Source organism: Salvelinus alpinus, chromosome 22 (assembly GCF_045679555.1).
Source record: "Salvelinus alpinus chromosome 22, SLU_Salpinus.1, whole genome shotgun sequence".
NCBI classification, from domain to species: Eukaryota; Metazoa; Chordata; class Actinopteri; order Salmoniformes; family Salmonidae; genus Salvelinus; species Salvelinus alpinus.
Window position 1 is genome coordinate 36,149,134 of NC_092107.1, and position 27,863 is coordinate 36,176,996.

General features: G+C 45.7%; 1 protein-coding gene across 2 annotated transcripts in view; it reads right to left on the reverse strand.

The window, feature by feature from the left end:
* Window positions 1–27,863, reverse strand: part of kcnab1a (potassium voltage-gated channel subfamily A regulatory beta subunit 1a) — a 160,121-nt gene that overhangs the window by 34,483 nt on the left and 97,775 nt on the right. For both annotated transcript variants that reach the window (XM_071360024.1, XM_071360025.1), the window contains exon 3: window positions 3,871–3,908. In XM_071360024.1, coding sequence (XP_071216125.1) covers window positions 3,871–3,908 — 38 coding nt within the window. The remainder of the gene's footprint in view (window positions 1–3,870; window positions 3,909–27,863) is intronic.

Consider the following 27,863-nt stretch of genomic DNA (forward strand, 5'->3'; position numbering starts at 1 on the left):
CAATCACCCACAAACAAACAGTGAAAACAGTCAACCTTAATATGGTTCCCAATCAGAGACAATCAGGGGAGAGGAGAGCCAGGGGAGAGGGGAGCCAGGGGAGCCAGGGGAGAGGGGGGCCTGGGGAGAGGGGAGCCAGGGGAGAGGGGAGCCAGGGGAGAGGGGAGCCAGGGGGGACTGGGGAGAGGGGAGCCAGGGGAGAGAGAGGCCAGGGGAGAGGGGGGAGGAGAGCCAGGGGAGAGAGGGGCCAGGGGAGAGGGGAGAGGGGAGCCAGGGGAGAGAGGGGCCAGGGGAGAGGGGAGCCAGGGGAGAGAGGGGCCAGGGGAGAGGGGGAGGAGAGCCAGGGGAGAGGGGAGCCAGGGGAGAGGGGGGCCTGGGGAGAGGGGAACCAGGGGAGAGGGGGGCCAGGGGAGAGGGGAGACGGGGGCCTGGGGAGAGGGGAGCCAGGGGAGAGGGGGGCCTGGGGAGAGGGGGGCCTGGGGAGAGGGGAGAGGAGAGCCAGGGCAGAGGGGAGCCTGGGGAGAGGGGAGAGGGGAGAGGGGGGCCTGGGGAGAGGGGAGCCAGGGGAGAGGGGAGAGGGAAGCCTGGGGAGAGGGGAGCCAGGGGGAAGGCAATGAGGACACAGATTATTTAGCCTATAAGCAAGCCTGTGTGTGTGTGTGTGTGTGTGTGTGTGTGTGTGTGTGTGTGTGTGTGTGTGTGTGTGTGTGTGTGTGTGTGTGTGTGTGTGTGTGTGTGTGTGTGTGTGTGTGTGTGTGTGTGTGTGTGTGTGTGTGTGTGTGTGTGTGCGTGCGTGCGTGCGTGTGTGCGTGCGTGCGTGTGTGTGTGTGTGTGTGTGCAGTGGGACGTTCCTTCTGCAGAACTGTCTGTCTGTATGCATGTCAATGGCACGCATATATGTGTGTTTGTATGTGTATGTGTGTTTGTGTGTGTGTGTGTGTGAGTTTGTGTGACAGTGTGTCCATGCAACAATACCACACAGGTGGGCATTATTATAAATATTGTCCCGATCAAGAGATCCCAGCAGAGGGCGCTGTGGTGGAAACATCAACATCAAATAAAGACAAGAAAACACAAACAATACATTATGATGTCATTATCTAAATATATGGCCTATTTAGAACCTACTACAAAAAAAATAATAATACCATTCCTCATTGAGGCCTGCTGGGGCAGGAGTTCCCAAGCGGTCTATCCAATTACGTCTCTCTCTGGAGAAGTAATTTATCCCTAACTCCTCCCCTATGTGGCGCCTTCACCAATAAAATGCCCACATAACGTAAGGCTCTCAGTTCATGATCATGGCTGTTGAAATGTCCTGCAACAGGTCATTTTTCATCATGGTTGTGAATGGAGCTCTCATGCTCACATACCATTGTCTTAAGTTCACGTTTAGTCTTACCCAAATAATACAAGTTACAGGAACACTTATGCAAGTTTCTAAAACTTATGGCTGGGGGCAGTATTGAGTAGCTTGGATGAATAAGGTGCCCAGAGTAAACTGCCTGCTACTCATGCCCAGAAGCTAAGATATGCATATTATTAGTAGATTTGGATAGAAAACACTCTGAAGTTTCTAAAACTGTTTGAATGATGTCTGTGAGTATAACAGAACTCAGATGGCAGGCAAAAACCTGAGAACAAATCCAACCAGGAAGTGGGAAATCTGAGGTTTGTAGGTTTGCCTGTCAAATATACAGTGTCTATGGAGTCATATTGCACTTCCTAAGGCTTCCACTAGATGTCAACAGTCTTTAGAACCTTGTTTCAGGCTTCTACTGTGAAGGATGAGGGAATGAGAGCTGTTTCAACCAAGTGTCTGGCAGAGTGCCATGAGCTCACTCAGGCGCGACCCCGTGAGAGGTAGCTGCGTTCCTTCTCCTTTCTAAAGACAAAGGAATTCCCCTGTTGAAACATTATTGAAGATTTATGTTAAAAACATCCTAAAGACTGATTCTATACATCGTTTGACATGTTTCTGCGAACTGTAATGGAATTTTTTGACTTTTCGTCTGGACTAAGTGTGCCTGTGCATCGTGAATTTGGATTTTTGAAATAAACGCACAAAGAAAAAAGAGGTATTTGGACATTAATTATGGACTTTATTGAACAAAACAAACATTTATTGTGGAACTGGGATTCCTGGGAGTGCATTCTGATGAAGATCATCAAAGGTAAGTGAATATTTATAATGCTATTTCTGACTTCTGTTGACTCCACAACATGGCGGGTACCTGTATGGCTTGTTTTTGTGTCTGAGCGCCGTACTCAGATTATTGCATGGTGTGCTTTTTCCGTAAGGTTTTTTTGAAATCTGACACAGCGGTTGCATTAAGGAGAAGTGGATCTAAAATTCCATGTATAACACTTGTATTTTCATCAACATTTATAATGAGTATTTCTGTAAATTGATGTGGCTCTCTGCCAAATCACCGGATGTTTTGGAGGCAAAACATTACTGAACATAACGCGCCAATGTAAATGAAGATTTTTGGACATAAATATGAACTTTATTGAACAAAACATACATGTATTGTGTAACATGAAGTCCTATGAGTGTCATCTGATGAAGACAATCAAAGGTTAGAGATTAGTTTTATCTCTATTTCTGCTTTTTGTGACTCCTCTCTTTGGCTGGAAAAATGGCTGTGTTTTTCTGTGACTAGGTACTGACCTAACATAATCAGATGGTGTGCTTTCGTCGTAAAGCCTTTTTGAAATCGGACACTGTGGTGGGATTAACAACAAGTTTATCTTTAAAATGGTTTAAAATACTTGTATGTTTGAGTAATTTTAATTATGAGATTTCTGTTGTTTGAATTTGGCGCCCTACACTTTCACTGGCTGTTGTCAAGTCGATCCCGTTAACTGGATCTCAGCCATAAGAAGTTTTAAGGAGATATACAACAGATTTTTGTATTACATGTTTTTCTAACTCAAACCTTTATCCTCTCACCGGAATGAGGATTGATAAGAGAGTTCCCTCTGATCATGGCATCACAGTGGACACAGTTGTGACAAGGGATATTACCATCAGGAATAATAGACATGAAATGTGATGTTTTTTTCCCGTAGGTACATCTGACCTGAGTAAACAATCCCGTAAAAGTCTCTTATAGCAAAACCTCGGGTGTCTATTAACCACATCTTTGATCGACCTTGAAATAGGACTGTAGGTGAGGAGAGGGATTCTTTGACGTGATTGCAACAATGCATTGTCCTCAGTTTGTCTTACTCTGATAAGGCAATTGTCCAATAATTCTTCTTCATTACCCTCTTGATTTGAATCATTCACATAAATCGTTGGCATGTATGATAACTGCTGAAAGGTATTTATATCTGGGTTTTTTCTATACACCTACCACACATTACACTGCAGTACTGTATCACAAAACCGGACGTGAATGGGAGTCCCATAGATTGGCGGCACAATTGGCCCGGGTTTGGCCGGTGTAGGCCGTCATTGTAAATAAGAATTTGTTCTAAACTGACTTGCCTACTTAAGAACCAGTGTATCTTTCATTTGCCATACAACAAGTATTTTTATGTAAAGTTTATGATGAGTTCTTTGGTCAGATTAGGTGAGTGTCCAAAATATCTCCGGTCATTCTGGTGATAGGCCGTCATTGTAAATAATAATTTTTTCTTAACTGACTTGCCTACTTAAATAAAGGTTAAATAAATAAAAAAAGTTTTGACACTAACTGAACCAAAGAGATTTTACCCAGAGTACACTCTGATTCATAGTTAACTTTGTGTCTGCTAAAGTGTAAAGTTGTTGTAGAGCAGTAAATACCAGAGGCAAAGACTGTACACATTTCCTATCTCCATAAAACCAAGTAGAAAAACATTAGGAAATTATATTCTTACCTCATCTGTAATCTGACTGCCAAACGTTACCCATGTGCCTGAAACAGAGACAGAGATATCAATTAGAAGTTGTAGCTTCTATGTGCAGTACTATACATATGCCCAGTACTTCACTTGGGCAGGAGCTCACCGAAACTGAGTACCAGCACCTCACATTTTCTTCTGCTTGAGTTTGGCACCTCCTGTAGAATATTAGCTCCAAAAAGATTGAGGTGTTCCTGTACCTAAATATAAACAGTACCGGCACCCCAAATGAGTACCGGGACCTATTTCAGTCCAGGTCAAGCACTGCATATGCCATTGTCAGAATGTCAGACATTGTGCTAACAGTTACTAAACATGTGTAACGGCTGAGACTGGGATGTCGGTAGGAGTAATTTCTACAGGCCTAATCCCTGAGACAACACCGATGAGCACCTGCAAATCTGTCCTGTCAGGAGAACAGCATGCAAGCAGAGAACAGCATGTGTACAGAGCAGATGAGAAAGGGGAGGACCATCCTCCGTAGTGAATATTTTTTTTTTTAAATATTGAAACATAAAAACTTAGCATTTACAAAGAAACTATACACAAAATATTCACGTCACCAAATAATTGATTATTAAAACACACTGTTTTGCAATTAATGTCCACAGTAGCCTCAACAGCACTCTGTAGGGTAGCACCATGATGTAGCAGCCGGAGGACAGCTAGCTTCTGTCCTCCTCTGGGTACATTGACTTCAATACAAAACTAGGAGGCTCATGGTTCTCACCTCCTTCCATAGACTTACACAGTAATTATGATAACTTCTGGAGAATGTCCTTCAAACTATTAGAGCTCTTGCAGCGTGAACTAACATGTTGTCCACCCAATCAAAGGATCAGAGAATGAATCTAGTACTGAAAGCGTAAACTATAGCTAGCTAGTAATGCAGTGAATAAAATGTAGTCAGTATTTGAATCAAAGAGAGAGAAAGACAATAGTTGAACAGTTTTGAACAAATTCATTTCTTTAAAAATGAAGGAGAAGCAAGAAAGAGAGAGAGCAAAAAAAAGTGGAAAAAGAACTGGGGGGGCAAAATATATTTCTCCCATGGGCAAAGAAATTCAAAAGGGGTGATGGTTTTAATTAACAATAATTTTGATCCAAATGTGCAAATTGTCCAAACAGATCCTCAAGGTAGATGGATTATTTTAAATATGTTATTGGACAATAAACAAATATGGCTTGTTAACCTATACGGTCCGAATAATGATGATCCAAGCTTCTTTGAAAATATATATAAGAATTTATCAACTCTAAAAGCAACACTAGACTCTATTATTATAGTGGGAGATTTTAATACGGTCTTAAATACCTCTATAGACCGGAAAGGAAATCACACTACAAACTATCACCCTCAGGCACTTAAGGAAATCATGAATGTCATGGATATATTGGAATTAGTGGATATATGGAGACTTAAATACCCTGATTTAGTGAGATATACATGGCGGAGGCTGAATCAAGCTAGTCGTCCTGACTACTTTCTTATACCATTCTCTCTGGCACCAAAAGTTAAAAAAGTGTTGATAGGGGACAGAATCCGGTCGGATCATCACATAATTGGCATATATATTTCTCTTACAGAATTTCCACGTGGGCGAGGATATTGGAAATTTAATCAAAGTCTACTAGATGATAAATTGTTTAGAACTAGGACAGAAGATTTTATAACTGACTTTTTCAGACATAACATAGGTACAGCAGATCCCCTTATTGTATGGGACACTTTTAAGTGTGCCTTTAGAGGCCATGCAATTCAGTACTCATCTATAAAACAAAGGGAATTTAGATCAAAAGAGTCCATATTAACAAAGGAAATTGAAGGACTAACAGTACAGTTAGATAGCAATAAAAACGGTACCATAGAGGCACAGAATAAGTTAGAGGAAAAACAAAAAGAAATGGAGGAACTTATTCAAGAAAGATCCAGTGTAATATATTATAAAAATAAAGCGAACTGGATGGAATATGGGGAAAAATGCACCAAATTCTTTTTCAATCTTCAATATAGAAATGCTACCAAAAAAAATGTATTAAAACTTGTTACAAATGATGGAGTCACGCATGATTCACCAAATGATATTTCGAAAGAGGAAGTAAAGTACTTTAAGAATATGTTTTCGTTTCAGGCTACTCCATCTCCACTAACTGAAACTAATTGTATGGATTTTTTTCCTATTAATAATGTAAAATTAACATCTGTACAGAAAGACTCATGTGAAGGCCAAATTACAGAGGAGGAACTGCTTGATGCAATTGGGGCCTTTAAGGATGGGAAAACTCCAGGGCTGGATGGCATACCAGTGGAAGTATACCAAACTTTTTTTGATATACTCAAAGGACCATTATAGCTTGTTTTAACCACTCCTATATAAATGGTAGATTATCAGACACGCAACAAGAAGGTCTGATATCGTTATTACTGAAACAGGACCCAAGTGGTATATATAAAGATCCAGTCCAATTAAAAAATTGGAGACCTCTTACACTTCAGTGTTGTGATGCAAAAATCCTAGCAAAATGCTTGGCGCATAGAATAAAAAAAGTTTTGTCAGATATTATTCATCCTAATCAGACAGGTTTTTTACATGGACGATACATTGGAGATAATATAAGGCAAGTACTGGAAACAATAGAACACTATGAAATATCGGGGACACCAGGCCTGGTTTTCATAGCTGATTTTGAAAAGGCTTTTGATAAAGTACGACTGGAGTTTATATATAAATGCCTAGAATATTTCAATTTTGGGGAATCTCTTATAAAATGGGTTAAAATTATGTATAGTAACCCTAGGTGTAAAATAGTAAATAATGGCTACATCTCAGAAAATTTTAAACTATCTAGAGGAGTAAAACAAGGTTGTCCACTATCGGCATATCTATTTATTATTGCCATCAAAATGTTAGCTGTTAAAATTAGATCAAACATTAATATTAATGGATTAGAAATCCGTGGCTTAAAAACTAAGGTGTCATTGTATGCTGATGATTCATGTTTTCTTTTAAAACCACAACTAGAGTCTCTCCAGGGCCTCATAGAGGATCTAGATACCTTTGCTATCCTCTCTGGATTAAAACCAAATTATGATAAATGTACCATATTACGTATTGGATCACTAAAAAATACACATTTTATATTGCCATGTAGTTTACCAATTAAATGGTCTGACGGAGATGTGGACATACTCGGTATAAAAATCCCAAAAGAAAGAAATGATCTCACTCCAATAAATTTTTATAGAAAGTTAGCAAAAATAGATAAGATCTTGCTACCATGGAAAGGAAAATACCTGTCTATTTGTGGAAAAATCACCCTGATTAACTCTTTAGTCATATCACAGTTTACCTATTTGCTTATGGTTTTGCCTACACCTAGTGACCTGCTTTTTAAATTATATGAACAAAAAATATTCCATTTTATTTGGAACGGCAAGCCAGATAAAATTAAAAGGGCCTATTTATATAACGAATATGAATTCGGAGGGCAGAAATTATTAAATATTAAAGCATTAGACCTCTCACTAAAGGCATCAGTCATACAAAAGTTATACTTAAATCCAAACTGGTTCTCTAGTAAATTGGTACGAATGTCTCATCCTATCTTCAAGAAGGGCCTTTTTCCCTTTATTCAGATTACACCTGCTCACTTTCGGTTGTTTGAAAAGGAAATAATCTCCAAAATATCCTTATTTTTTAAACAAGCCTTAGAAAGTTGGTTGCAATTTCAGTTTAATCCACCTGAAAGGACGGAACAAATAGTACAACAAATATTATGGTTAAATTCAAATATAGTAATTGATAAAAAAAACTGTATTTATCGAAGAAATGTTTAAAAAAGGTATAATTTTTGTGAATGATATCATAAATAGGACTGGTGGAGTTATGTCACACATGCAGCTAACACAGACATATGGAAATGTCTGCTCTACCCAAAATTACAACCAATTAATTGCAGCATTACCACAAAAATGGAAGAGGCAAGTAGAAGGGGAAAAAAGTAAGGAACTTGTATGTCGGCCCTGTATTAAAGAACATAAATGGTTAAAGAAAAGTGTGATAAATAAAAACATATACCAATTTCATTTAAGGACCAAAAAACTGACAGCTGTGCCATATAAATTGCAAAATAGTTGGGAAGAGATTTTCGATGTACCCATTCCATGGCACATGGTTTATGAATTCATACGCAAAACAACGCCGGATTCAAAACTTCGAATTTTTCAATTTAAATTACTGTACAAAATTCTTGCAACTAATAGAATGTTATATACTATATGGGGTATACAATCTTCCCAGCTCTGCAGATTCTGTTGTGAGGAGGCAGAGTCATTAGATCATTTATTTTGGTATTGTCCATATGTAGCTCGTTTTTGGTCACAGGTCCAGGAATGGCTGAAGAATTGCAACATTTGCCTAGAACTAACGCTACAGATAGCAATACTGGGGGATTTGAAAAGCCATAGTCAATCAATCAATAATATAATAATTATTTTAGCAAAAATGTTTATTTTTAATTTACAATCTGTAGAAGCTATGAGAATAGGAAGGTTCAAATCTTTTGTGAAGCATCACAGCACAGTTGAAAAATATATGGCAAATAAAAATCCGAAATGGATGATGTTGGAAGATAGATGGGAAGGGTTGAGTGGAACTGAAGGGTGGGACTAATAACAAGATAAACAATGTAGGGCATACGGGATCTGTGAAATGTGTATAGGTGCGGAGCTTTTGTGAAATAGCACAGTTACAAGTGGAAATAAAATTGGATGGACAACAGAAATAGAGGAAGGACTAAGAACAAACAAGAGAGAACTATTATAAAGTAGACTGTGTCTGTAAAATGGGTATAAGATGTACAGTGGGGAGAACAAGTATTTGATACACTGCCGATTTTGCAGGTTTTCCTACTTACAAAGCATGTAGAGGTCTGTAATTTTTATCATAGTGTAACGGTCCTGACCTGTTTTATGTTGTTTTTGTATGTGTTTAGGTCAGGGCATGTGTTTTGGGTGGGCAGTCTATGTTATCTGTTTCTATGTTGGTTGTGGTTGCCTGGTATGGCTCTTAATTAGAGGCAGGTGTTTTGCGTTCTCCTCTAATTAAGAGTCATATTTAGGTAGGGTGTTCTCACTGTTTGTTTGTGGGTGATTGTCTTCCGTATCTGTGTTATGTCTTGCACCATACGGGACTGTTCGGTTGTTCGTGTCGTTTCGATGTAGTCTGTTCCTGTCCGTAAGTGTTACGTTTAATTATGTAAGTTTATGTTCAGGTTTCTTCTACTTCGTTTTCTTGTTTTGTATTTTTGAAAGTGTTTTGTTTTTCCGTGTTGCCATCATCGTTTTTTTCAAATAAAGAGATGGCCTATTTCCCTACTGCTGCGTATTGGTCCACTGATCCTTCTCTCCTCTCCTCATCTGAGGAGGAGGAGGACAACAGCCCTTACAGAATCACCCACCACGCTAAGACCAAGCGGCAAGGGAATGCTCAACAGAGCAACAAGGACTCCTGGACTTGGGAGGAGATCCTGGATGGTAGAGGACCTTGGGCTCAGCCAGGGGAATATCGCCGTCCCAAGGAGGAGTTGGAAGCAGCGAAGGCTGAGAGGCGCTGGTATGAGGAGGCAGCGCGTCGACGCGGTTGGGAGCCCGTGAGTCAGACCCAAAAATTTCTTGGGGGGGGCACACGAGGAGTGTGGCAAAGCCGGGTAGGATACCCGAGCCAACTCCCCGTGCTTACCGTGGAGGTAGAAGGCGTCGTACTGGTAAGACACCGTGTTATGCGGTAAAGCGCACGGTGTCCCCAGTACGCGTGCTTAGCCCAGTGCGGGCTATTCCACCTTGCCGCACTGGGAGGGCTAAGTTGGGCATCGAGCCGAGTGCCATGAAGCCGGCCCAACGTATCTGGTCTCCAGTACGTCTCCTCGGGCCGGCGTACATGGCACCAGCATTACAGGTGGTGTCCCCGGTTCGCCTGCATAGCCCAGTGCGGGCTATTCCACCTCGCCGCACTGGCAGGGCTACGGGGACCATTCAACCTGGTAAGGTTGGGGAGGCTCGGTGCTCAAGAGCACGTGTCCTCCTTCACGGTCCGGTATACCCGGTGCCACCTCCATGTACCAGTCCTCCGGTGGCAGCCCCCCGTACCAGGCTGTCTCTCCGGGTTCTCTCTCCAGCTGTTTCCTCCTCTCCAGCGCAGCCAGTGCCTAGACCACGCACCAGGCTGTCTCTCCTTCTCCTCCCTACAGAGCCGTCCTGCCATGACCAGCCAGAGCTGTCCTGCCATGACCAGCCAGAGCCGTCCTGCCATGACCAGCCAGAGCCGTCCTGCCATGACCAGCCAGAGCCGTCCTGCCATGACCAGCCAGAGCCGTCCTGCCATGACCAGCCAGAGCCGTCCTGCCATGACCTGCCAGAGCCGTCCTGCCATGACCTGCCAGAGCCGTTCTGCCATGACCTGCCAGAGCCGTCCTGCCATGACCTGCCAGAGCCGTCCTGCTATGACCTGCCAGAGCCGTCCAGCCAGGACCTGCCAGAGCCGTCCAGCCAGGACCTGCCAGAGCCGTCCAGCCAGGACCTGCCAGAGCCGTCCAGCCAGGACCTGCCAGAGCCGTCCAGCCAGGACCTGCCAGAGCCGTCCAGCCAGGACCTGCCAGAGCCGTCCAGCCAGGACCTGCCAGAGCCGTCCAGCCAGGACCTGCCAGAGTCCCTCAGCCAGGACCTGCCAGAGTCCCTCAGCCAGGACCTGCCAGAGTCCCTCAGCCAGGACCTGCCAGAGTCCCTCAGCCAGGACCTGCCAGAGTCCCTCAGCCAGGACCTGCCAGAGTCCCTCAGCCAGGATCTGCCAGAGTCCCTCAGCCAGGATCTGCCAGAGTCCCTCAGCCAGGATCTGCCAGAGTCCCTCAGCCAGGATCTGCCAGAGTCCCTCAGCCAGGATCTGCCAGAGTCCCTCAGCCAGGATCTGCCAGAGTCCCTCAGCCAGGATCTGCCAGAGTCCCTCAGCCGGGACCTGCTCCTTGTCCCGGTGCTGCCCCTTATCCCGGTGCTGCCCCTTGTCCCGGTGCTGCCCCTTATCCCGGTGCTGCCCCTTATCCCGGTGCTGCCCCTTATCCCGGTGCTGCCCCTTATCCCGGTGCTGCCCCTTATCCCGGTGCTGCCCCTTGTCCCGGTGCTGCCCCTTCTCCCGGTGCTGGCCGTTCATTTAGGGGATGTTAGTTTTAGGGTGGTCATTGGGAGGGGAAGACAGAAGCGGGGAGTGACTATGGTGGTGTGGGGACAGCGTCCAGAGCCGGAGCCACCACCGTGGTCAACTGCCCACCCAGACCCTCCCCTGGACTTTGTGCTGGTGCGCCCGGCGTTCGCACCTTGAGGGGGGGGTTCTGTAACGGTCCTGACCTGTTTTATGTTGTTTTTGTATGTGTTTAGGTCAGGGCATGTGTTTTGGGTGGGCAGTCTATGTTATCTGTTTCTATGTTGGTTGTGGTTGCCTGGTATGGCTCTTAATTAGAGGCAGGTGTTTTGCGTTCTCCTCTAATTAAGAGTCATATTTAGGTAGGGTGTTCTCACTGTTTGTTTGTGGGTGATTGTCTTCCGTATCTGTGTTATGTCTTGCACCATACGGGACTGTTCGGTTGTTCGTGTCATTTCGATGTAGTCTGTTCCTGTCCGTAAGTGTTACGTTTAATTATGTAAGTTTATGTTCAGGTTTCTTCTACTTCGTTTTCTTGTTTTGTATTTTTGAAAGTGTTTTGTTTTTCCGTGTTGCCATCATCGTTTTTTTTCAAATAAAGAGATGGCCTATTTCCCTACTGCTGCATTTTGGTCTGATGATCCTTCTCTCCTCTCCTCGTCCGAGGATGAGGAGAGAGACAGCCCTTACACATAGGTACACTTCAACTGTGAGAGACGGAATCTAAAACAAAAATCCTGAAAATCACATTGTATGATTTTTAACTAATTAATTTGCATTTTATTGCATGACATAAGTATTTGATCACCTACCAACCAGTAAGAATTCCGTCTCTCACAGACCTGTTAGTTTTTCTTTAAGAAGCCCTCCTGTTCTCCACTTATTACCTGTATTAACTGCACCTGTTTGAACTCGTTACCTGTATAAAAGACACCTGTCCACACACTCAATCAAACAGACTCCAACCTCTCCACAATGGCCAAGACCAGAGAGCTGTGTAAGGACATCAGGGATAAAATTGTAGACCTGCACAAGGCTGGGATGGGCTACAGGACAATAGGCAAGCAGCTTGGGGAGAAGGCAACAACTGTTGGCGCAATTATTAGAAAATGGAAGAAGTTGAAGATGACGGTCAATCACCCTCGGTCTGGGGCTCCATGCAAGATCTCACCTCGTGGGGCATCAATGATCATGAGGAAGGTGAGGGATCAGCCCAGAACTACCCGGCAGGACCTGGTCAATGACCTGAAGAGAGCTGGGACCACAGTCTCAAAGAAAACCATTAGTAACACACTACGCCGTCATGGATTAAAATCCTGCAGTGTACACAAGGTCCCCCTGCTCAAGCCAGCGCATGTCCAGGCCCGTCTGAAGTTTGCCAATGACCATCTGGATGATCCAGAGGAGGAATGGGAGAAGGTCATGTGGTCTGATGAGACAAAAATAGAGCTTTTTGGTCTAAACTCCACTCGCCGTGTTTGGAAGAAGAAGAAGGATGAGTACAACCCCAAGAACACCATCCCAACCGTGAAGCATGGAGGTGGAAACATCATTCTTTGGGGATGCTTTTCTGCAAAGGGGACAGGACGACTGCACCGTATTGAGGGGAGGATGGATGGGGCCATGTATCGCGAGATCTTGGCCAACAACCTCCTTCCCTCAGTAAGAGCATTGAAGATGGGTCGTAGCTGGGTCTTCCAGCATGACAACGACCCGAAACACACAGCCAGGGCAACTAAGGAGTGGCTCCGTAAGAAGCATCTCAAGGTCCTGGAGTGGCCTAGCCAGTCTCCAGATCTGAACCCAATAGAAAATCTTTGGAGGGAGCTGAAAGTCCGTATTGCCCAGCGACAGCCCCGAAACCTGAAGGATCTGGAGAAGGTCTGTATGGAGGAGTGGGCCAAAATCCCTGCTGCAGTGTGTGCAAACCTGGTCAAGAACTACAGGAAACGTATGATCTCTGTAATTGCAAACAAAGGTTTCTGTACCAAATATTAAGTTCTGCTTTTCTGATGTATCAAATACTTATGTCATGCAATAAAATGCAAATTAATTACTTAAAAATCATACAATGTGATTTTCTGGATTTTTGTTTTAGACTCCGTCTCTCACAGTTGAAGTGTACCTATGATCAAAATTACTGTAACGGTCCTGACCTGTTTTATGTTGTTTTTGTATGTGTTTAGGTCAGGGCATGTGTTTTGGGTGGGCAGTCTATGTTATCTGTTTCTATGTTGGTTGTGGTTGCCTGGTATGGCTCTTAATTAGAGGCAGGTGTTTTGCGTTCTCCTCTAATTAAGAGTCATATTTAGGTAGGGTGTTCTCACTGTTTGTTTGTGGGTGATTGTCTCCTGTGTCGTCGAATGTATGTACCATACGGGACTGTTTGGCTGTTCGTTTATTTTGATGTCGTCTGTTTCCTGTCCGTGAGTTTACGTTTAGTTATGTAAGTTTATGTTCAGGTTTCGTCGACGTCGTTTTCTTGTTTTGTACTTTTGAAAGTGTTTTGTTTTTCGTGTTGCCATCGTCGTATTGAAATAAAAGATGGCTTATTTCCCAAATGCTGCATTTTGGTCTGATGATCCTTCTCTCCTCTCCTCGTCCGAGGAAGAGGAGAACGACAGCCCTAACAGAATCACCCACCACGCTAAGACCAAGCGGCAAGGGAATGCTCAACAGAGCAACAAGGACTCCTGGACTTGGGAGGAGATCCTGGATGGTAGAGGACCTTGGGCTCAGCCAGGGGAATATCGCCGTCCCAAGGAGGAGTTGGAAGCAGCGAAGGCTGAGAGGCGCTGGTATGAGGAGGCAGCGCGTCGACGCGGTTGGGAGCCCGTGAGTCAGACCCAAAAATTTCTTGGGGGGAGGCACACGAGGAGTGTGGCAAAGCCGGGTAGGATACCCGAGCCAACTCCCCGTGCTTACCGTGGAGGTAGAAGGCGTCGTACTGGTAAGACACCGTGTTATGCGGTAAAGCGCACGGTGTCCCCAGTACGCGTGCTTAGCCCAGTGCGGGCTATTCCACCTTGCCGCACTGGGAGGGCTAAGTTGGGCATCGAGCTGGATGTCATGAAGCTGGCCCAACGTATCTGGCCTCCAGTACGTCTCCTCGGGCCGGCATACATGGCACCAGCCTTACGAGTGGTGTCCCCGGTTTGCCAGTATAGCCCAGTGCGGGCTATTCCACCTCGCCGCACTGGTAGGGCTACGGGCACCATTCAACCTGGTAAGGTTGGGCAGGCTCGGTGCTCAAGAGCACGTGTCCTCCTTCACGGTCCGGTATACCCGGTGCCACCTCCATGTACCAGTCCTCCGGTGGCAGCCCCCCGTACCAGGCTGTCTCTCCGGGTTCTCTCTCCAGCTGTTTCCTCCTCTCCAGCGCAGCCAGTGCCTAGACCACGCACCAGGCTGTCTCTCCTTCTCCTCCCTACAGAGCCGTCCTGCCATGACCAGCCAGAGCTGTCCTGCCATGATCAGCCAGAGCCGTCCTGCCATGACCAGCCAGAGCCGTCCTGCCATGACCAGCCAGAGCCGTCCAGCCGGGACCTGCCAGAGCCGTCCAGCCGGGACCTGCCAGAGTCCCTCAGCCGGGACCTGCCAGAGTCCCTCAGCCGGGACCTGCCAGAGTCCCTCAGCCGGGACCTGCCAGAGTCCCTCAGCCGGGACCTGCCAGAGTCCCTCAGCCGGGACCTGCCAGAGTCCCTCAGCCGGGATCTGCCAGAGTCCCTCAGCCGGGATCTGCCAGAGTCCCTCAGCCGGGACCTGCCCCTTGTCCCGGTGCTGCCCCTTGTCCCGGTGCTGCCCCTTGTCCCGGTGCTGCCCCTTGTCCCGGTGCTGCCCCTTGTCCCGGTGCTGCCCCTTGTCCCGGTGCTGCCCCTTATCCCGGTGCTGCCCCTTGTCCCGGTGCTGCCCCTTATCCCGGTGCTGCCCCTTATCCCGGTGCTGCCCCTTATCCCGGTGCTGCCCCTTATCCCGGTGCTGCCCCTTATCCCGGTGCTGCCCCTTGTCCCGGTGCTGCCCCTTGTCCCGGTGCTGCCCCTTGTCCCGGTGCTGCCCTTTGTCCCGGTGCTGCCCTTTGTCCCGGTGCTGCCCCTTGTCCCGGTGCTGCCCCTTGTCCCGGTGCTGCCCCTTGTCCCGGTGCTGCCCCTTGTCCCGGTGCTGCCCCTTCTCCCGGTGCTGGCCGTTCATTTAGGGGATGTTAGTTTTAGGGTGGTCATTGGGAGGGGAAGACAGAAGCGGGGAGTGACTATGGTGGTGTGGGGACAGCGTCCAGAGCCGGAGCCACCACCGTGGTCAACTGCCCACCCAGACCCTCCCCTGGACTTTGTGCTGGTGCGCCCGGCGTTCGCACCTTGAGGGGGGGGTTCTGTAACGGTCCTGACCTGTTTTATGTTGTTTTTGTATGTGTTTAGGTCAGGGCATGTGTTTTGGGTGGGCAGTCTATGTTATCTGTTTCTATGTTGGTTGTGGTTGCCTGGTATGGCTCTTAATTGGAGGCAGGTGTTTTGCGTTCTCCTCTAATTAAGAGTCATATTTAGGTAGGGTGTTCTCACTGTTTGTTTGTGGGTGATTGTCTCCTGTGTCGTCGAATGTATGTACCATACGGGACTGTTTGGCTGTTCGTTTATTTTGATGTCGTCTGTTTCCTGTCCGTGAGTTTACTTTTAGTTATGTAAGTTTATGTTCAGGTTTCGTCGACGTCGTTTTCTTGTTTTGTACTTTTGAAAGTGTTTTGTTTTTCGTGTTGCCATCGTCGTATTGAAATAAAAGATGGCTTATTTCCCAAATGCTGCATTTTGGTCTGATGATCCTTCTCTCCTCTCCTCGTCCGAGGAAGAGGAGAACGACAGCCCTAACAATTACAGACCTCTACATGCTTTGTAAGTAGGAAAACCTGCAAAATCGGCAGTGTATCAAATACTTGTTCTCCCCACTGTATAAATTGAAGGTAAAAGCAGAAGTGTTTATTAGTTTACTCCAATTGGGGAGCGGTGGTAGGGTTGCGGGGAATAATAATAAAGGTATATTCTTTAAAAAAGTATGTCTATATAGGTATGTGTATGTATATATGTGTATATGTATGCATGCGTGTATGGATATATATATTTACCCCAAAAAATATGGGGGATTGGAAATGATGCAGACAATTACATTGGAAGCAACATTCTTTCCGAAATATTAAGCTGATCCACCCCCCCAAAAAAAATAAAAAAAAATAAAAATAAAAATAAAAACAAAAGAAAGAGAGAGAGCAAGTTACATTTCATTGTATTTTATTCCCTTTCACGTTCACTTAGCTAGTGAATGCAGAACGCTAGTTTAGCCTACTTAAAGACCCGGCTCAAACCGAGAGGGATGCTATATTAGCTAGCTGGCTATGGCTATCCAACACTGGAACTCATTCAAGTCAAGGTAAACTTGTGGTTTTATTCATTTATTGGCACCGGGGCCCGCCGGTGGAACTGCTAAACTGCATGCTGACTGTATACTGTACTGCATGATTGTAGCGGGTTTAGTAATGCATTTAGTAATGCATGCAAGCTATGTTGACTATGACGTTAGCTAATATGGTGACAATGATGTAGGCTGTGTGTAGCGGTTAGCTGTTATGATATGAAGATTTTGATAGAATGTTTTTTCACCTGGTCACAGACAGCTGATTCGTTGTGCACTAAAGTCCACAAGAGAAAGGAAAAGGTGAGAGGAGATCGAGTAGATGAGAGAAGGAATTATGTGATCATGCAATTTTCCTTTCACACAATTATCTTTGCGTATCTTTCTATTAAAATAGAAAATAATAAAAATCGAAAAAGGAAAGAGTAAAATAGAATAGACGAGGGCCATGGCGATTGCGATGAGTAAGCTGTCTTCCAGGCTGTCTGCACGCATCATTCACCACTGTCCCACTGCCCACCTTCACCTGTCTGTTCTGTAACCCAGCCTTGTCCTGTCCCACTGCCCAGCTCCACCTGTCTGTTCTGTAACCCAGCCTTGTCCTGTCCCACTGCCCACCTCCACCTGTCTGTTCTGTAACCCAGCCTTGTCCTGTCCCACTGCGCACCTCCACCTGTCTGCTCTGTAACCCAGCCTTGTCCTGTCCCACTGACCACCTCCACCTGTCTGCTCTGTAACCCAGCCTTGTCCTGTCCCACTGCCCACCTCCACCTGTCTGCTCTGTAAGCCAGCCTTGTCCTGTCCCACTGCCCACCGCCACCTGTCTGTTCTGTAACCCAGCCTTGTCCTGTCCCACTGCCCACCTCCACCTGTCTGCTCTGTAACCAAGCCTTGTCCTGTCCCACTGGCCACCTCCACCTGTCTGCTCTGTAACCCAGCCTTGTCCTCTCCCACTGCCCACCTCCACCTGTCTGCTCTGTAACCCAGCCTTGTCCTGTCCCACTGCCCACCTCCACCTGTCTGCTCTGTAACCCAGCCTTGTCCTGTCCCACTGCCCACCTCCACCTGTCTGCTCTGTAACCCAGCATTGTCCTGTCCCACTGCCCACCTCCACCTGTCTGCTCTGTAACCCAGCCTTGTCCTCTCCCACTGCCCACCTCCACCTGTCTGCTCTGTAACCCAGCCTTGTCCTGTCCCACTGCCCACCTCCACCTGTCTGTTCTGTAACCCAGCCTTGTCCTGTCCCACTGCCCACCTCCACCTGTCTGCTCTGTAACCCAGCCTTGTCCTGTCCCACTGCCCACCTCCGCCTGTCTGCTCTGTAACCCAGCCTTGTCCTGTCCCACTGCCCACCTCCACCTGTCTGCTCTGTAACCCAGCCTTGTCCTGTCCCACTGCCCACCTCCACCTGTCTGCTCTGTAACCCAGCCTTGTCCTGTCCCACTGCCCACCTCCACCTGTCTGCTCTGTAACCCAGCCTTGTCCTGTCCCACTGCCCACCTCCACCTGTCTGCTCTGTAACCCAGCCTTGTCCTGTCCCACTGCCCACCTCCACCTGTCTGTTCTGTAACCCAGCCTTGTCCTGTCCCACTGCCCACCTCCACCTGTCTGTTCTGTAACCCAGCCTTGTCCTGTCCCACTGCCCTCCTCCACCTGTCTGCTCTGTAACCCAGCCTTGTCCTGTCCCACTGCCCACCTCCACCTGTCTGCTCTGTAACCAAGCCTTGTCCTGTCCCACTGCCCACCTCCACCTGTCTGCTCTGTAACCCAGCCTTGTCCTGTCCCACTGCCCACCTCCACCTGTCTGCTCTGTAACCCAGCCTTGTCCTGTCCCACTGCCCACCTCCACCTGTCTGCTCTGTAACCAAGTCTTGTCCTGTCCCACTGCCCACCTCCACCTGTCTGCTCTGTAACCCAGCCTTGTCCTGTCCCACTGCCCACCTCCACCTGTCTGCTCTGTAACCAAGTCTTGTCCTGTCCCACTGCCCACCTCCACCTGTCTGCTCTGTAACCCAGCCTTGTCCTGTCCCACTGCCCACCTCCACCTGTCTTCTCTGGGACCCAGCCCTGTCCCGCTAAATAACACAATGACACTCTGTGCCCTTTTAATAGAAACATTCCACTACTCGTCTGCTCTAGTCGGTCTCCTCATCTACACACCAGCTACACTATGGCTATATGGTCTGTCTCATTGACTGTCCCAAACCCTGATAAACCCTCCCCCACATAAGATCAGGGAGACAAGCGAAGGACGAGAGAGGATGGGAGAGATCGAAGAAGAGGAGATGAGAGGTGATATGAAAATAAAAGGTTATTCAGAAAGTGCTGAAGGATCAGATTACACTGATCAATTTCTCCCTCACTCACATTCTGTTGCCTCTTCCCTAGCCAATTAGCATGAGGGAAACACACACACACACACACACACACAAACACTTAGTTTATGTTATCCTTCCTAGCCAATTAGCAAGGTAAAAAGCCAGTGAGGAACTTATCGACCGTACCACAGAACAACCGTAAATCGACTGGCGGTCGAAGCGCTAACCCGTTTGGTAATTGTATATTTACAGCGGCAGTTAATTATAAGCAGTAAAAAAGTCAAGAGGGAATTCTCATATTGAATAGTTCAATCTATCAACGCTCTGTATCAGCAGAATTCAGGACTGCGGTGTAGTGTACCGAAAGCACAGATGGCCATGAACCAAGGACTGTAGTGTACTGTACCGAGAGCACAGTTGGTCATGAACCAAGGACTGTAGTGTACTGTACTGAGAGCACAGTTGGTCATGAACCAAGGACTGTAGTGTACTGTACTGAGAGCACAGTTGGTCATGAACCAAGTACTGTAGTGTACTGTACTGAGAGCACAGTTGGTCATGAACCAAGGACTGTAGTGTACTGTACCGAGAGCAGAGTTGGTCATGAACCAAGGACTGTAGTGTACTGTACTGAGAGCACAGTTGGTCATGAACCAAGGACTGTAGTGTACTGTACCGAGAGCACAGTTGGTCATGAACCAAGGACTGTAGTGTACTGTACTGAGAGCACAGTTGGTCATGAACCAAGGACTGTAGTGTACTCTACTGAGAGCACAGTTGGTCATGAACCAAGGACTGTAGTGTACTGTACTGAGAGCACAGTTGGTCATGAACCAAGGACTGTAGTGTACTGTATTGAGAGCACAGTTGATCATGAACCAAGGACTGTAGTGTACTGTACTGAGAGCACAGTTGGTCATGAACCAAGGACTGTAGTGTACTGTACTGAGAGCACAGTTGGTCATGAACCAAGGACTGTAGTGTACTGTACTGAGAGCACAGTTGGTCATGAACCAAGGACTGTAGTGTACTGTACTGAGAGCACAGTTGGTCATGAACCAAGGACTGTAGTGTACTGTACTGAGAGCACAGTTGATCATGAACCAAGGACTGTAGTGTACTGTACTGAGAGCACAGTTGGTCATGAACCAAGTACTGTAGTGTACTGTACTGAGAGCACAGTTGGTCATGAACCAAGGACTGTAGTGTACTGTACTGAGAGCAGAGTTGGTCATGAACCAAGGACTGTAGTGTACTGTACTGAGAGCACAGTTGGTCATGAACCAAGGACTGTAGTGTACTGTACTGAGAGCACAGTTGGTCATGAACCAAGTACTGTAGTGTACTGTACTGAGAGCACAGTTGGTCATGAACCAAGGACTGTAGTGTACTGTACCGAGAGCACAGTTGGTCATGAACCAAGGACTGTAGTGTACTGTACTGAGAGCACAGTTGGTCATGAACCAAGTACTGTAGTGTACTGTACTGAGAGCACAGTTGGTCATGAACCAAGGACTGTAGTGTACTGTACCGAGAGCACAGTTGGTCATGAACCAAGGACTGTAGTGTACTGTACCGAGAGCACAGTTGGTCATGAACCAAGGACTGTAGTGTACTGTACCGAGAGCACAGTTGGTCATGAACCAAGGACTGTAGTGTACTGTACTGAGAGCACAGTTGGTCATGAACCAAGGACTGTAGTGTACTGTACTGAGAGCACAGTTGGTCATGAACCAAGGACTGTAGTTTACTGTACTGAGAGCACAGTTGGTCATGAACCAAGGACTGTAGTGTACTGTGCTGAGAGCACAGTTGGTCATGAACCAAGGACTGTAGTGTACTGTACCGAGAGCACAGTTGGTCATGAACCAAGGACTGTAGTGTACTGTACTGAGAGCACAGTTGGTCATGAACCAAGGACTGTAGTGTACTGTACTGAGAGCACAGTTGGTCATGAACCAAGGACTGTAGTGTACTGTACTGAGAGCACAGTTGGTCATGAACCAAGGACTGTAGTGTACTGTACTGAGAGCACAGATGGTTGTGAACCAAGCACCATCTAATTTAATCACCATATATAATTTACTCATTCAAGGGTTTTTCTTTATTTTTACTATTTTCTACATTGTAGAACAATATTTAAGACATCAATATTATGAAATAACACATACAGTGGGGCAAAAAAGTATTTAGTCAGCCACCAATCGTGCAAGTTCTCCCACTTAAAAAGATGAGAGAGGCCTGTAATTTTCATCATAGGTACACTTCAACTATGACAGACAAAATGAGAAGAAAAAAATCCAGACAATCACATTGTAGGATTTTTAATGAATTTATTTTCAAATTATGGTGGAAAATAAGTATTTGGTCACCTACAAACAAGCAAGATTTCTGGCTGTCACAGACCTGTAACTTCTTCTTTAAGAGGCTCCTCTGTCCTCCACTCGTTACCTGTATTAATGGCACCTGTTTGAACTTGATATCAGTATAAAAGACACCTGTCCACAACCTCAAACAGTCACACTCCAAACTCCACGATGGCCAAGACCAAAGAGCTGTCAAAGGACACCAGAAACAAAATTGTGGACCTGCACCAGGCTGGGAGACTGAATCTGCAATAGGTAAGCAGCTTGGTTTGAAGAAATCAACTGTGGGAGCAATTATTAGGAAATGGAAGACATACAAGACCACTGATAATCTCCCTCGATCTGGGGCTCCACGCAAGATCTCACCCTGTGTGGTCAAAATGAGCAAAAATCCCAGAACCACACGGGGGGACCTAGTGAATGACCTGCAGAGAGCTGGGACCAAAGTAACAAAGCCTACCATCAGTAACACACTACGCCGCCAGGGACTCAAATCCTGCAGTGCCAGACGTGTCCCCCTGCTTAAGCCAGTACATGTCCAGGCCCGTCTGAAGTTTGCTAGAGAGCATTTGGATGATCCAAAAGAAGATTGGGAGAATGTCATATGGTCAGATGAAACCAAAATAGAACTTTTTGGTAAAAACTCAACTCGTCGTGTTTGGAGGACAAAGAATGCTGAGTTGCATCTAAAGAACACCATACCTACTGTGAAGCATGGGGGTGGAAACATCATGCTTTGGGGCTGTTTTTCTGCAAAGGGACCAGGACGACTGATCCGTGTAAAGGACAGAAGGAATGGGGCCATGTATCGTGAGATTTTGAGTGAAAACCTCCTTCCATCAGCAAGGGCATTGAAGATGAAACGTGGCTGGGTCTTTCAGCATGACAATGATCCCAAACACACCGCCCGGGCAACGAAGGAGTGGCTTCGTAAGAAGCATTTCAAGGTCCTGGAGTGGCCTAGCCAGTCTCCAGATCTCAACCCCATAGAAAATCTTTGGAGGGAGTTGAAAGTCCGTGTTGCCCAGCAACAGCCCCAAAACATCACTGCTCTAGAGGAGATCTGCATGGAGAAATGGGCCAAAATACCAGCAACAGTGTGTGAAAACCTTGTGAAGACTTACAGACAACGTTTGACCTCTGTCATTGCCAACAAAGGGTATATAACAAAGTATTGAGATAAACTTTTGTTATTGACCAAATACTTATTTTCCACCATAATTTGCAAATAAATTCATTAAAAATCCTACAATGTGATTGTCTGGATTTGTTTTCTTCTCATTTTGTCTGTCATAGTTGAAGTGTACCTATGATGAAAATTACAGGCCTCTCTCATCTTTTTAAGTGGGAGAACTTGCACAATTGGTGGCTGACTAAATACTTTTTTGCCCCACTGTATGGAATCATGTAGTAACCAAAAAAGTGTTAAACAAATCAAAATATATCCACCCTTTGCCTTGATGACTGCTTTGCACACTCTTGGCATTCTCTCAACCAGTTTCACCTGGAATGCTTTTCCAATAGTCTTGAAGGAGTTCCACATATGCTGAGCACTTGTTGGCTGCTTTTCCTTCACTCTGCAGTCCAACTCATCCCAAACCATCTCAATTGGGTTGAGGTTGGGTAATTGTGGAGGCCAGGTCATCTGATGCAGCACTTCATCACTCTCCTTCTTGGTCAAATAGCCCTTACACAGCCTGGAGGTGTGTTGGGTCATTGTCCTGTTGAAAAACAAATTATAGTCTCACTAAGCGCAAACCAGATCGGATGGAGTATCTCTGCAGAATGACAAACTAATCACCTTCTTTACCAGCTTTGAGGATAATACAGTGCCACCGTCACGGCCTGCTAACGAGGACTGAGCCTCCTCCTCTCCTTCTCCGTGGCCAACGTGAGTAAAACATTTAAAAGTGTTAACCTTCGCAAGGCTGCTGGCCCAGACGGCATTCCTAGTCCTCAGAGCATGCGCAGACCAGCTGGCTTTGTCGTGGAGAATCGTCTCAGAAATATAATATATATTCTTACAAGAACTTGTGAATTCAATATAGACTTTAATACAAAGTAGCAAAAATGAGCCCTTCCATGGAAGGACCCTATCACAAACGTAACAGGGCAGAGCCCCTCCATGGAAAGAGACTAAATTCTCATATTACAGAGTCCTGCCTTTATGGGATTCTGTCTTTGCATAACGTATAGAGTCCCCTCCCTCTATATGAAAATAGCTTCCCTTGACTTTTCTCCGTCATTATCTTTTCATCTCAGAGCTTGCTTGTTCACGCCCACTAACGCTCATATCTGCTTTTGGTTAGGTTATAACGATGACAGAACCCTTTTCATGTTCTAAAAATAATCTATGCATTGCATGCTTATGTTTTACGTGTTAGTCATCAGTTATCTTGCTTCCATCTTTCTTCCTGTATCCTGCTGACCATAGTACGTCCAGCTGTCATAAATGTACGTATGGTCTTGGTTAATGTACTCTTTCAAAAATAGAGTATAGCCTGGGTGTCATATGGTCTGGGTGTCATCTTCTCCTATGTCATATGGTCTGGGTGTCAGCATCCCGGAGTCACCTCTTCACTGCTGATGTTGAGACTGCTGTTTTGAGGGTAGTATTTAATGAAGCTGCTAATTGAGGACTTGTGAGGCGTCTGTTTCTCAAACTAGACCCTCTAATGTACTTGTCCTCTTGCTCAGTTGTGCAATCGTCTTTCTATTCTGGTTAGAGCCAGTTTGCGCTGTTCTGTGAAGGGAGTAGCATACAGCGTTGTACGAGATCTTCCGTTTCTTGGCAATTTCTATCATGGAATAGCCTTCAATTCTCAGAACAAGAATAGATTGACGGGTTTCAGAAGAAAGGTCTTTATTTCTGGCCATTTTGAGCCTCTAATCGAACCCACAAATGCTGATGCTCCAGATACTCAACTAGTCTAAAGAAGGCCAGTTTTATTGCTTCTTTAATAATCAGGACTACAGTTTTCAGTTGTGCTAACATAATTGCAAAAGGGTTTTCTAATGATCAATTAGTCTTTTAAAATTATAAACTTTGATTAGCTAACACAACGTGCCATTGGAACACAGGAGTGATGGTTGCTGATAATGGGCCTCTGTACGCCTATGTAGATATTCCATTAAAAATCATCCGTTTCCAGCTACGATAGTCATTTACAACATTAACAATGTCTACACTGTATTTCTGATCAATTTGTGTTATTTTAATGGACAAAAAAATGTGCTTTTCTTTCAAAAACAAGGACATTTCTAAGTGACCCCAAACTTTTGAACGGTAGTGTACATTCATCAGATATAGTTAACTTTGTAAATACAATTCAGAGTTGGCCACAATGGCTCTTGACAAGCTACATGTTTATGCAGGCTTTCTTGTTCAAGCCCAGTTTCTACCACACCTGATTCTACTATTCATGGTCTCCATGAACAGCTGAGTAGTGGAATCAGGTCTGGTCGCACTGAGGTTGAACCAGAAAGCCTGCATCAGCCTGTGGATCGTCAAGAGCCATTTTGATAGCTCCTGATACAAACACTGCAACAAATGACAAACTGCTGAGAAACACCTGCAAAATACAAAGTCATGAGACAATTACAAAACTCTTCAAAGAAATGATAGGCATATTTACCAATCTGAATTTGGATATGTGCTCTAAACCCTTGAATACAAAACTTCAGCTACAAATGACCTAGATATCATAGCAGCCAAGGACGTTCGCTATCTTATCTGTGCATGTTTGTGCTCGATTACACGCAAGTCTCTAGATCAGCAGTTTACACACGATGACTTCAACCTTCTATGAAAAACATTACTTGGCAAAATATAGTTAGGTAGCCTGTTTGTTGGTTAGATAGTTACTCAACATTAGCTCTCATCTGACTGGTATAAAGTTACGTTTGTTAAGTAGCTAGCTTTGTTAGGTAGCTAGCTATCTAGGTAATCAACAACAAAAAAATAGCACATTTATTGGCGAGCTACCTTTATTTGCCTGTTCTTTAGCTACATAGCTTTCTGATGACTGGTGTTAGCTAGCTACGGAGGCTAGCTGCTGGAATTCGTAGAAGCAAGCTAATGCGTTTATTGACTAACCTCAGCTTGAACACCATCATATAGCTAGCTAAATACTGTAGTCTAGGTTTGTTCCATACACTTCTCATGACTGGCAGCATGGTGCAAGCAGCTGTGTTGTTGCCGAGCAACTGACCTGGTGTTATAACTCCTAGATTCGTCAGAAAAGATGTGAGCATTGCCAGAAAATGTTACAAAAAGGTAGCACATCATTGGTTCTTACAGGACAAAAATGAGCATGTGAGAGCAATAAATTATAAATCTAATCAAAACTGTTGTGAGATTGATAGTAAAGACTGTGAGTTTGATAGTAAAGAGTATGACTGTGTTTATATTATGTTGATAGCATTGTTGCGTGACAGACTGTGGTTAAAACCTAACTGTTGTATAATTGTCACTCTGTGTGACCTGACCTGTTATTAGGGTGATGAGGCAACCTGTTCACTAATGCTCAGTGGCAGGAGGATTCAAAGAAACACACACGCACACACAAACACACACACACACACACACACACACACACACACACACACACACACACACACACACACACAATCTCCACCTGCCTAAATACACATTTTGGCATTGATTCCTAACAGAGACCCAGTTTGGCACTGTCTCCCCCTTGTCCTACCCCCTGTCGCCCCCTGCCTTGCTGTCCCATCTCAGGCAGTGTATGTCACGCAAATCCAGCCCAGGGCGCAGTGGCACAATGGCACAGTGGGAAGTGTGTGTCTGTGTGTGTGTGGCACAGTGGGAGGCTGCCAGGTGGAATGAGACTGACCTTATCTTTGCAACGACAGACCACCTGACCAGTCTGACTCAGACACCCATCCCTCCTTACTCCCACTCCAAGTAACCTTGTCCTGTCAGACCAGCCACCCCTGATAAACTCTACTTCCATCTCTCTCTCTCTCTCTACCTCCATCTCTCTCACTTTCTACCTCCATCTATCTCTCTCTGTACCTCAATCTCTATCTCTCTCTCTCTCCTCTGTACCTCAATCTCTATCTCTCTCTCTCTCTCTCTCTCTCTCTCTCTCTCTCTCTCTCTCTCTCTCTCTCTCTCTCTCTCTCTCTCTCTCTCTCTCTCTACCTCTACCTCTACCTCTACCTCTACCTCTACCTCTACCTCTACCTCTACCTCTCTCTCTCTCTCTCTCTCTACCTCTCTCTCTCTCTCTCTCTCTCTACCTCTCTCTCTCTCTCTCTCTCTCTCTCTCTACCTCCATCTCTCTCTCTCTCTCTCTCTACCTCCATCTCTCTCTCTCTCTCTACCTCCATCTCTCTCTCTCTCTACCTCCTCTCTCTCTCTCTCTGTACCTCCATCTCTCTCTCTCTCTGTACCTCCATCTCTCTCTCTACCTCCATCTCTCTCACTTTCTATCTCTCTCTCGCTACTTGACCAACCTGATTTAATCTATCCCACCGCTCTCATCTTTTCTCTGAGACTTCCAACTAAAAAACGACATATTCAAACCCTACACATTCAATTGCTACATATCCGAAATGCACACACGTACACTCACACCCTTTCTCCCTATCCGATTTACAGTGGCAAATACAGCTATTAATGGCTGAGACAAAAGCTCTCCATCTGCTGAGAGAGGAAACCCCATTGATCCCTGGGGGACCTCAGAGGTTGAGTGTCTGTTAGTGTGTGTGTGTGTCTACTTCTGTGTGTTTATTTCTGTCTGAGTGTGTGATTCTCTGTGTGTGTTTATAACCCCTCAAAGCTAGTGGGTGTAAGCAGAGACAGAGAGAGAGAAAGAGACAGAGAGAGAGAAAGAGACAGAGATAGATACAGAGACAGGGAGAGAGACAGAGACAGAGAGAGAGACAGAGAGAGAGACAGAGAGAGACAGAGAGAGAGAGAGAGAGAGAGAGAGACAGAGAGAGAGAGAGAGATGTTTATATTAGGTTAGTGGGAGTAAGCAGAGACAGAGAGAGAGCGAGAGAGCGAGAGAGCGAGAGAGGGAGAGATGTTTATAACCTATCAAGGCTAGTGGGAGTAAGCAGAGACAGAGAGAGCGAGAGAGAGAGAGAGAGAGAGGTTGTGAAGGGCGACTGGAGGCAGGTATCATATGTTTAAATGAAGAAGAGAAGCCATGGCAACACAGACAAATGCCAAATGACGGATGATTAACATTCTCAGTGTGTGTGTGGGAGGGTGTGATTCTTACACACACACACACACACACACACACACACACACACACACACACACACACACACACACACACACACACACACACACACACACACACACACACACACACTGTCACGCCCTGACCATAGTAAGCAGTTTTTTCTCTGTGTTGGTTGGGGCGTGATAGTGACTTGGGTTGTCATCTAGGTGATATTGTATTTCTATGGTGGCCTGATATGGTTCCCAATCAGAGACAGCTGTTTATCGTTGTCTCTGATTGCGGATCATATTTAGGTAGCCATTTCCTCATTTGTGTTTGTGGGATCTTGTCTATGTTTAGTTGCCTGTCAGCACTATTTGTATAGCTTCACGTTTCGTTCGTTGATTTGGTTGTTTTTGTTCGGTGTTCATTTATTAAATAGGAATTTGTACGCCTACCACGCTGCACCTTGGTCTCATTCGAACGACGGACATGACA